This window comes from Ischnura elegans, chromosome 5 (assembly GCF_921293095.1).
Source record: "Ischnura elegans chromosome 5, ioIscEleg1.1, whole genome shotgun sequence".
NCBI classification, from domain to species: Eukaryota; Metazoa; Arthropoda; class Insecta; order Odonata; family Coenagrionidae; genus Ischnura; species Ischnura elegans.
Window position 1 is genome coordinate 133823423 of NC_060250.1, and position 11942 is coordinate 133835364.

Genomic DNA, 11942 nt, shown 5'->3' on the forward strand with positions numbered 1-11942 from the left:
AAACAAATGCAATACGTTATTTCACTTCACTGCCGCTTAACGTACAGCAACAATAAATATAAACCAATAGAAACATTTGAGGCATTTAATAACCGCGATACAGTTTTATCAGTTAATTTTTGAATTTTCAGTGGAAAATACCAAAATAATAGAATGATCACGTAAATGAACTAATTAAGTGCATAGAAAAATGGCTTCATCGGTTGTGCATTGGCATAATGATTGATGAAGCAATGCTTTGCATGATTTTTATTCAGTGCGGCACTTATTAATTGTTTGAATAGTTAGTTGTTGTTTGAGTAAGGAAATTTAGTGATGGAAAAAACATCGCCTTTCGTATGGATTTATGCTTACGTTTATCGGATATAAATATATATCTGTCGCCGCACCACTCCTGTTCCTGTATAACTGTTCGCAACAGGTAATTTGACTATTATTTGCTCCACCTCCGGTATAGCGACAATTCGCTATAGCGAGTGTTTATTGGTGCACCGTGGGGTGTCGTTTTATCGAGGTTGCACTGTACGAAAGTACAACGAAGGGATGGGGGCACAGACTTAATAGGCCAAGGCATCGCCACATACGGAATCAGCATCCATGCTAAGAAATGGTGGTGGCCATACTTTTCTTGGCTGCTTGAAGCAAGTATTTAGAATACCTGGATTTTGAGCTGGAAAGCTGGTCTTGATGAATCAAAAATAGAATTTCTTCATAACATTGTGCAGCCTTATCTTGTGCCCTATAAGACCAGAAGTCGGGGACCTGGTCGTAGTTTAGTGGTCAGCAGTTCTGCACACCATCTTCTCCGGTTCGATGGTGTGGATCATTTTCTCATTCAAATCGATCACAACAGGAGGTTAAGATGTGTTGGTGATTACTGCAGTAGCCAAGTTCGAACATCATGTTCGAAATGCCTTTGTGGACTTTGCATACCGTGTTTCAAGGACTATCACTCAAAATTGTAATGCTCAGCATCAAATATGCTTTGACAGCTCATGTTATTTATAATTTTCAAGTCAAGTTTTTTGTAATTTTTATAACATTTTTAGTTATCGTTTACAAGAAAAATTAAAACTTCTTAAAGGCTCTCCAGATTATTATTACCTTTAAATCCAAACCTATATTTGAATAGTGTCTATATTGTTTTTCTCGAGCATAAGCATCAAAATCGCAGGTACCCATGAAATTTTGACCCCATAACCGCCCAGTGTAGCCATATGGCTACGGGTCTTTTCTTGAAAACAGTAAGGTATATCTCCAAAATACTTTGTAGGCGTTCTTAAGGTGGCCATAGGATTAAAAAAATAAAATACATTCAAAATGGCAAACAAAAAGTTTTATGAGTGGGTTGTATGGAATCTACTGTACCTGACAGATAGCATGAGAACGTGAGGACTCAGCATTAGCATCCGTTGGATGTTGAGTTCTATTTCGATTCCCACTTTCGAGAAGTGAAAGCAAATGGGCAGCATCACTGGGCCTTAAAACAGAGAGTCCCTGTACCTTCACACCATAAGAATCATCTTCTCTCACTAGCAATGAATCTTTGCTAGGATTTATTAAGTCCTTCACAGTTTCATTATAAACCTGAAAACAGAGGCAAAGAATTATCACAATAGCACTGTGTTGAACAAGACTACTCCACATGCATGCTTAATCTCAAAATACTATGAACTTTTATCCACAAAAGAACCTACAAATTAAATACACATGCTAAGAGACATTAGAGAGAAATTTATGAACTTAACACATTCAGTGCGGATGGCATATGTTATGTCATGAGGGCTTTTCCACTCAGGCGGATGACATAAATGTATGTCTTCGGGAGTTCGTTATTCCGCTGGTCACTAGGGTGCTCCGAGCGCGCCTAGCGTTACTTTTTCACCCTCCCGCAGTTCGGGAGTGACCTTACACCATTGCGGAAGTGTCCGTTTCTAGTTCTACGTGTTCCTTCATTTTTAGTGTTTTTTTGTTTACTTTAGTGCTATTTTTGGAACAATTTGGCAGGTTGAGATTTTTCTTTTCAATTCCTTCACCTCTATTTCATTATTCCTATCGTAAATATCATCATCATGTCTTACATATGAATTATCTTTTTTAATTTGTTTTTTTACCTTCATTTTTTATTTATTCATATTTTATGTGCTATCACAAAAATTATGAGTAGACTAACTTTTTTATTAAAGATATTTATCCCCGTTTCATACTCACTACATAATAAAAAAATAATCTTAGTGCGGTGCTTCAGTTAATGATGTTATATTTGAATTTCTTTTTGTAGGAACATTTTTTATTAATGCAAATTACGTTTATCCTGGGTGATTTTTTTTGGGTCTTTTTCCTACTTTTACGGCATATTTTCTCATTCGTTTCCCTAGATCAATTACCAATCCTCTATTCATTTCGATTTTATTTCATTTTCTGAGTTATTCATACGTGTTGGGTTAGATGCAGATTTTCTTCCTTTTCATAAAAAAATAACATATTAATGGCGTATGCAACACTGCATTACATTATCTACAGTATTGGTCTGTATTTTTTTACTCGTTTATTTGTTTCCTTAGCTTTGTAAACAAAATTGCGGAAAAGAATATACTCAGAGGTATTTTAAGCATTACGGCATTTAACCATTATTTATGCCCTTGAAATAGTATTTTTATCTTATTTTTTAATTTATTCATATCTTATGTGCAACCACAAAAATTATTATCAGACTTAGTTTTTGTTAATAACGTGTATTCCCGTCTAAAAACTTACTATTTTATTCCAAAATGTTTCCATGCGGTCCATAAGGTCGTATTTTATACTTTATTAATAATTGTAAAATAATTATTGCAAATTACGTTTTTTTACATAATTTGGGTTTTCTTCCTAATTTTACGGCATATTTTCTCAGTCACTGCTCCGCATCAATTACTTTTCCTCTGATCATTATGGTGTTTTCATTTTGTAGGTCATTAATACATTCTAGTGTTAGGTACACATACAGTCTAAATTTTCATAAAAATTAAGGTATTAATCACACTCCATTACACAAATTGTGCTATTTTGCTGGATAATTATTAAGGCTCAAGGTTGGAGTCCCTCCCTACCAGCGGCACTCGCAAAGATTATTTCAACTTGCAAATGATATTTTCTTTGAAATAATCCTCTCATAGACGGAGAAAAATGCAGAAAGCATTTTCCTCCAAAATCCTTCACCAAGGGCCTTCACTAAGGGCATAATGGATTGAAAGCCGTTGGACAGGGAGAACTGGAAACTTCCACACATGGGCGCAATTAGGGTTAACACGATTTCTAACGATTGGAGGTCAGAATTAGTGCGAGTAGCGATATTCGGGAGAAAATGTGCCGTGATAGGTTTTTAGGAATGATGCAGGCTCTTAATTTCTCCGCTAACCGTGAAGGCATCCGTAGGACAGTGACTACGATTTTCCCAGAATGTGAAGGTCAACCAGGGCTCTGTCTAAGGCCTTGCTTTCAAATATATCATAAACATTTGTGAGAATTTTTATTGAAATGTTTCAATTTTGCAATAACTCTGAGGTAACATAGATTTAAAAAAATGTTTATCCCATAAATTTATATTATTATTGCCGTTCATTGTGTGTTCTACTGAAAAAATTAAATCTACGGCCGTTGAAACAAAAAAATACACGTAAAGACTAATTCCAAGATATTTTCGTCATTAACCTAAGGAATCAACGGTAGAAGAAGTATTATAAACGGAAATATGAAAAGTTCACTTCTTCATGCAAGGAAAATTGCATGTGTGAAATGCGGGTTGCGTGAATTGTCAATTACTGGTGACGGGTGGCATACATGTATGTCATTAGGGTTTTTTACAAATTGCTTGAAATAGAAACAAAAAAAAATGCAAATTCTGTTGTATTACTTCCAAGACCACCGTTATGAAGGAAAATCACCCATCCGTCACTGGAGGTTTCGGTGAAAATATCATCCGCATTGAATGTGTTAAATGAAGTGAATACAGGGGCAAACCAAGTAAAAATAATATCAATATATATCGGACATTAAACAATTACAATTTACGTTCTCGAAAGATTGTCATAAGACTGCTTATGTAATGGTCATCTTTTTGAAAGAAATTAGAGCATTGTATAATGACCAGAGAATTACCCACAATTTATAAACATACAAAAAAACAAAGTTGCTATGATTAAATATGGATCTAGCTGTGAAGGAGCTAGAATTATGAAAGGAGTGAGATACGGACGGGTGTGCTCTGAATCCTCATTTTCAATAAGTGTTAATCGAGAAAGCTATCCAAGGAAAAAAAATTCCAGCACTGAAAATCAAACTGAAAAAATAGCATGCTGCAATTTTTCTGATCACATAGCAGAGAAAAATGAAGACCTTGAGGAAATGCTATTGATTATGGAAATGACAATGACTAAATATAAGCTGAGAATCCATACAAAGGAAACAAAGGTATCAGCCATCAGTCGACAATAAGAGGCGAAGATCTACCTGAAACTATGAAACTATAAACTTAATGAGACAAAGGGTTACTGCTCCTTGGGTAGGTGTGTGACAAGCAAGAAACAAAACAATACGGAAGTAGTCCATAGAATAGCCCGATATAGGAGGGCATTCCTCAAAATGAAGTCTCTCAATATCTCCAAATATAAGCATTGAAAAAAGAAAGCAATCATGTAACAAGGACCAACATTTGAAGCAAGCTTCTTCACAGTAATGAGGAATAGATGATGGCAGCAGTGGGTTAATTAAGTTAAGAAAATTTAAAAATATGGTTTCACAGAAGAATGATGAAGATCTAATGAACTCAATGCGTGAGAAATAGGGGAGTTTAAAGAAGAGTAGTAGACAATTATGTTGGAAGCCACTGATAGACGACAGGACAATTTAATTGGCCACAACAAAAAACACAATGGTCTGATAAAAATCGTCATTGAAGGGCAGGCGGAAGGGAAGAAGTAGTGCACATATCTAAGCCTCAGATCAGAAACACGAAGTAAGTGATAAAGCATGTTAAGCAGAAGAATTCTTAATGTATTAGAAGAACAGTGGATAAGAGAATTGAGTGGAGAACCGAATCAAACCAACTTCTGCTTAACGATGGTTGACAATGATTTATGAGGAGTTGATGAGTTTAGGAGGTGACAGTACATACTTACACTTTTTATTCATAAAAATAATATGTTCACTATATATAATAACAAATGTGCACAACATAAGCAGTTATCTTCTAATTATAGCCTTCATGCTCCTAGGGAAAATTCAAATTGGTTTGAGTCCTCATTAATAAGAACACATTTATTTCACACATTTTTCCTAAAGCTAAACTGTTCTTCCCTGAAGACTTCATTTGCTCCTGAATTCAGTCTTTAATTTAGAACACTAGGCACAAATCAGAAATTTTGCCATACCACTGATTCAAGACAAGTGTCTTACCATTGCCATTTGACAACATCTCATTAAATGCTTTGAAATTGATTAACCCAGCCAGAATAAGTACAATTCTATGGTGACCACCAATTAGAGGCCATTTTGGAAGACCAAGAAAGCACCAAGTGATATTGGTACAGAAATGATGTGGAATAAATCAATGAAAGTCCAAACCGCATATTGTTTATTTCTTGGCAAAACTGCAAAAACAAGTATCATACATCCAAAAAGGCAGTAATCACGCAAAGGAAAATGCTTCTGAGTGTAGTGACACTTATCTAAAAGAAAATGAGGAATAAGGGCTTCCACTTTACCTCCATGTATGATACGGCAACTTCAAATTTTCTTTCACCTTTCAGAAGCTCCATTTGCTGATAAAGCTCCACCATAGTAAGATAAGTAATGCCGGGGCAATCCCTTGTCCCAAGCATCGTGTACGTTTTACCAGCGCCAGTGGCCCCATAAACGAAAACTGCAAGGTAAAATTTGCCATTACTTATCTGTTAAGTAAGGATAGACCATGGAGAAAGTTAATCAAGTTGACCATGTCACAAGTCGTACGTTGATTTTTGCATCCTAAGTCATATGCATTTAGACCACTGCTCACCGACATACATAGAGATTAACACCTAGCAATGATCGACATTTAAAGGTTGCCCTTGATGCTTTACGAATACTCATAACTTTACTTGCGTAACTGCTTTACAGAACTCGGGGATTTTATGTGACAACAGGCATGGAGTAGGCAAAAAACAATCACATGCAGACACATATTGCGATCATATGCACATACATACATGCATATATTAAGAATAAAGTAACACAGTTCGCAAAAAGGCAATGTTATTAATTATTCTACAATTGGCTTTTCAAATAATGCTAACCTGAACAGTTGTAGCCCTCTAATAAATGTCCGATAACTTCTTTGGTACTTCCAGCAAATACATCTTCAGTAGATGCTGCGGGACCGAACACTCGGTCAAAAACAAATCTCATGTCCTTATTCGACTTCTTATTTAGATCGCGTGTTTTTTGTCGTACTCCCTGGAAATAAAAGTCTTCTTCTTCCTCTTTCGGGTCGAACATGAGCATTTTATCGTCCACAACTTTGATAACAGCTCTAAGAGGCAAGTAAATTAGTTAGCAAGAATTCAAAAACACACCAGCTAAGTAGGCATTCGTTACATTAATTATGAATTCACATACCGGGTGTTTTGATCCCCATCGCTGTTCAATGGTCGGACTCGTATGACAACTTTGATATTATCGGTGGCAGGCTTAACTGGTGTGCGTTTCCCAATGGATCTTCGTCTACCAATGGTCCTTCTAGCGTTTTTCCCGGGAGAAAAGGCTCTGCTCAGATCCCTCTTCATCATTGCCATTTTGCTGTCACTCTCCCTGCTATTAACGGGCGAAATCCTATTTGCCAAGATTCTGAGACAAATTTTGTATAAAATCCACTGCTATGGAAAAAATTCTTGCGAAACACATTAAAAACAATAAATATTCGTCACAAAATTTGTTTCGGGCGAAATATGTTTCCACTACCCATTTTCAAACTTAAACTCATAGTTCACGATTTGGCCACATACGAAAAAGCGCCAAATGCCGATTTTTAACGGTCAACTTGAAATTTCCTGAAAATAGTTCAAATTATCCTCCACAGAGGGAGGCACCTCCATACGCTTCTCAGAGTCCTCTGGACGTCAGTTCTCTACACTACCTTATGAAAGGCATGTAGGGGGTGTAGTGGGTGTAGCCGCAGTGGAGAATACCATGAACATGCATGCATGTTCATGGGAGAATACACCAATACTAGTAATGGTTAATAATAGTGACGTGGTAATGCAATAATCATGGTAGCCGCAATGCAGAAGCCAATTTATGAAGTTTTGCAGAACTTTTAATGCTAATAATGTGAGAATTTAATGGCTATGGTTGTATCAGCGGCGTGCATATTTTTTCTTGTGCATTGGAAATTTCATATATGTCTTAGAGAAATTCTTACAAAATCCTGAACTATAGAATTCAGTGAGGCTTATAGAATTCTATAAGTCTTAAAGAATTCTCATAGGATTCTATAAGTCCTACCGAAGTTCTTATAAAAAACCGCATTTCTTATAGAATTCTATCAGCATGTTGCGCGGGTCGCATACCTTGCAGGTTTTTACCCTGCAGGCGTTTAAGTCACCATAACTCATGTTGGCAATTGATAATTCTTTAAGGAATTCTTATAGCATTTTTTTTGGAAATTATGTATAACTCTTTGCTAAGTAGTGTTCTGTTACTTTTCTGGCGTTTTCAGCATGGTATTTGACATAAATGGTTCCAAGAAGCGGAGGCTTCTTTTTATGCGACATGTTAGTATATATCCCTGAGAGCACACGAAAAATTGTAGACTTATAAAAATCTGTCTGTTTCGAGTCTACAGATTAATAACCACGACCTGTATACTACGATTGCATACGTTTCAGGATACAGTTAACATGGAAACCTTGTTAGGTTGCAAGGGGTTGCTTTTATATGTGTTAATAATGTGATTAAATGTTTATGTTACACTAGACTCAAAAACACCTGGAGGTGAGAATACGATATACCGCCTTGCCAACATGTTGGTCAGGTCAAATGCATCAAAAGCGACAATCACCAGATACTACGAGACCTGCCCACCATCCTTCCACACTGTAGGGAACACTTCTCAACCATCTGTGACACCGAATTTCCCCACCCACCGATCATTAGCGTGGACCCCATATCCTGACCTGTACAACACATAGTGAAGCTGAGGTAGCCACCGCTATCAAGAAGATGAGGAATGGAAAGGCAACGGGCCCTGACCACATTCCAGCGGAAGTGTGGAAGCTATTTGGCTGCACGGCACTGTCATCCTCACAAAATTATTGAACAACATCGTCATCGACGGCGAAGTTCCCGACTCCTGGCGGACCAGCATAACTGTCCATCTGGAAGGGTAAACGCGACATCGCAGAGTGCACCAACTACCGCCCGATCCGGCTTTTATGCCACACCATGAAAATATTCGAAAGAGTGATTAACCGCCAGCTCATAGGAGGATCCAGGGGGGGCACGTGCCCCCCCCAGACCCTCAAAAATATGCAAGATTTTTAACACGGTCCCATTATGATTGTGTTCGTTTTGTATTACGAGGTATCGTTGTGCCCCACCCAGAACAAAATCCTGGATACGGCCTTGCTTGTGCCCCTCCCAGAAAAAAATCCTGGATCCGCCCCTGCACCGGCTCATAAACATCATCCACATCACACCCAACCAGTGTTGATTTATAAAGGGAAGTGGCACAACAGATGCAATTCGCGCAGCTTGGCTGCTCTTCGAGAGGCACCGAGAGAAGAACAAGCCAGTGTATACATCTATCCTTGATCTGGAGAAGGCCTTCAATCACGAGCCACAGGACCTTATATGGCATGCCCTCAAATCTCACGACGTCCCCGAAGTCTTCGTGTCATGGGTGAAGCTTCTCTACACCAATGTCACCAGCTCCATCCATTGCCCATTAGGAATATCACCGCCTTTCCCAATCACTGTTGGCGTCCACCAAGGATCGGCCCTCTCTCCACTCCTCTTCATCCTGTGCATGGACACACTCACGGCCTGTCTCCAAGAATCACATCCTTGGTCACTATTGTTCGCCGATGATGTCTTTCTTGCCAGCACTACCAGACCCGAAATGCAGCGAACTCAACAATGGAAGGTACGACTCGGCAACTATGGGTTGCGATTAAACACCAAGAAGACTGAGTACATGGAGTGTGGACCTCAAACCAATGGCACGATTAGCATCGACAGCGAGGACCTTGAGAAGGTCGAGAAGTTCAAATATTTGGGCTCTGCATTCAGCAAACGAGCCGACAAACGAGCTCGAATTAATGCAACATGGCTGAAGTGGCGCCAAGTGACTGGCATATTGTGCAACCGTCGAATGCCCGAACGATTCAAGGTCAAAGTATGCAAGACCGTAGTCTGCCCAGTGGCCCTATACGGAACATAATGTTGGCCATCCACAACAAAACAAGAACAGGCCATGCATGTCATGGAAATGAGGATGCTGTGATGGTTCCTAGACATCTCCCACCTTGATCAAGTCATGAATGAAGTCATCCGGAAAAGAATGGGAGTTGCAGCAAGGGGACAAGATGCGGGAGGCTCAATTGCGGTGGTATGGGCATGTGGTGCGTAGCGACGAGAATTCCATGGCGAGAACAGCAATGCGGCTGAGCCCTGAAGGACGCCGACCAAGAGGACGATCTAAGATGCGCTGGCTCGACAGAATTAAGGCGGACATGAAGACCATCAATGCCATGCCAGTAGACGCCCTGGATCGAGCCAAGTGGAAAAGACTTAGCAGAACAGTAGACCCTGCAATAGCACAGGACAAACGCTAGGATGAAGAAGAATAAGATTAATGTTTATGTTATGGATGATTAAATACCTCTATTTACATGGTGAGATGAGTATTGTAGTTGATCTTGCTAAAAAATTCAGTAGATAGATGCGAGAGATATAACTTTTTATTTACCACCCATGGTCACAACAGTTAATCATTCACGTTTTTGTAATAGCAGTTTAATGAAATAAGTCGTGTGCATCTAACAAAAATAAGGCATTGACCTCATTTGGTCTTAAAAACTGGGATTCCCTAAATCATGTTACCTTAAACAGACTGTTCCATGGAATTTTTAACTTTTCATCATTAATTTAGATGGATGTATTTTTTCAGATTGTGGCATATCTAATATCAGTGGAAGTTTTAATGACAACAGTGTTTCAATGGACAAAGTGAGTGATTCATTCGTCTCTGAAGAGAATGAGAATATGAGTAAACCTAAATAACATCTGCACAGTTATTATTTTATGGAAAATACATTAACTATTATTCTCAATCAGTGGTACTGTGATTCCTATCAATTTCCCTAAATCTTGCACCTATTGTTATCCATATTCTATGTATCCTTTTCTCCAAATGGCATCAAATTCCATTTTACTTTGTCTATTTCTTTCATTATCTATCCAAATCTGCATGTACATGTCATTCTCTCTGGTATCTTAAAAAAACATTGCTCATATGCTTTTGATTTATCAATTTTTCCTTTTCCTTCCCATCTAATTTCTTGAAGTATCCCAAGTCGAACTTGAATTTTATTTCATTTGTTGCTTCAATTTCCCAGGTTAAATCATATTCCATATAACAATTCCTTTATCTTTCGTTGTGTAATGATTGCCAAAGTCATATTCTATTATCGGTCCATCATTCTAGGCTATTGTTGGTTTCATTGCTTTTAGTTTCTTTTAGCATGCGGGGACGTTAGCCCTATGCAGAACCCATGACCTGATGGAACTCCGTGGTATCTTGTCTTTGACTGGCCAGTCAGGTCAACTTTACAGAGCTTGAATGTCCTTGCTTGATGGACACTAATAATAGACATCTACATTTGGTAAATGGGAAATCATTAGGTTAGCAGATATAGGCGTCTACATTTGGATTAAATTAGGTATAATGCTAACTTTGTACTCTCAGTAGGGATGTAAATCTTATGTAACTTTTTTTACATAAGTTTGCACAACTGTTTTAAGCATGATGATATGATATTTATAATAAATATTTCCATCAGACAATTTCTTACAAATAACATTTTGTAATTGATACTTAAAAGAAATTTTCTTATAAGAAGTATTCTTATAAATATTTCTTATAAGAAAAATGCCCAATTTCTGATAAGATATTTTCTTATAGAAAACTTGTTATAAGAAACATTCTTATAACAAAAATGCCCAATTTCTTGTAAGAATTTTCCATTAGGGTTTATCATATCATATGATGACATGACTATTGTCGATCCGATACTTCAGGCTTAGTTTTTGATTGAAGCTGGGAGAAGACTCGAGACGTTTTTCAATGTATTCGGCTTATTCGTTCGCCCACAACTAATTATTTGTGTATAACATACCTTAATCCTTTTTCAAAAAATTTTTGTGTGATTGCATTTGAAAACAAAGGATTATTCAATCAATAAGGGGAAGAAAATTGTGCAATACTTCCCCATGAAATACAAGTAAGTGAACGTAAGGCACCCCATAATGAACCAACAGGGAGAAGGGAGCAATGAAAATCAAACAGATTAACAGTGTTGTAATAATCAGTGGCAAAATCAAGGTGGCTCGAAGGATTAAGAGAAATGAACATTTGGAATCAAATATCTGTTAGACAGTTCAAAGGTGGTAACATAATGTCGGGCCTGAAATTATGGCTATTTTAATTATTATATATTTTCCCTCAAATAAATATATTTGAATTTTCGTTCTATCTTCTTGAGTAAAAATATACTTAAACTCTTCTATAAAAATGACACTTGATTGTACAATTTTACATCACTAGAATCGGTGTGATTCATGTCTAAAATACTGCGATCAAATAAACTTCGTTGAATAGGGGAATTTGAGAATCCCCATTATTTTCGATAATAATTCCCCAATTT

General features: G+C 37.5%; 1 protein-coding gene across 1 annotated transcript in view; it reads right to left on the reverse strand.

Annotated features, from left to right (window-relative positions):
• Nucleotides 1-8420, reverse strand: part of LOC124159581 (kinesin-like protein KIF18A) — a 66104-nt gene extending 57684 nt beyond the window's left edge. Inside the window, exons 1-4 of the mRNA XM_046535482.1 lie at nucleotides 6637-8420; nucleotides 6315-6550; nucleotides 5745-5902; nucleotides 1369-1587 (exon numbers count right to left, since the gene is read on the reverse strand). Of these exons, the coding sequence (XP_046391438.1) occupies nucleotides 1369-1587; nucleotides 5745-5902; nucleotides 6315-6550; nucleotides 6637-6812 (789 nt within the window). The 5' untranslated portion in view covers nucleotides 6813-8420. The remainder of the gene's footprint in view (nucleotides 1-1368; nucleotides 1588-5744; nucleotides 5903-6314; nucleotides 6551-6636) is intronic.
• Between the last annotated feature and the right edge of the window lie 3522 nt (nucleotides 8421-11942).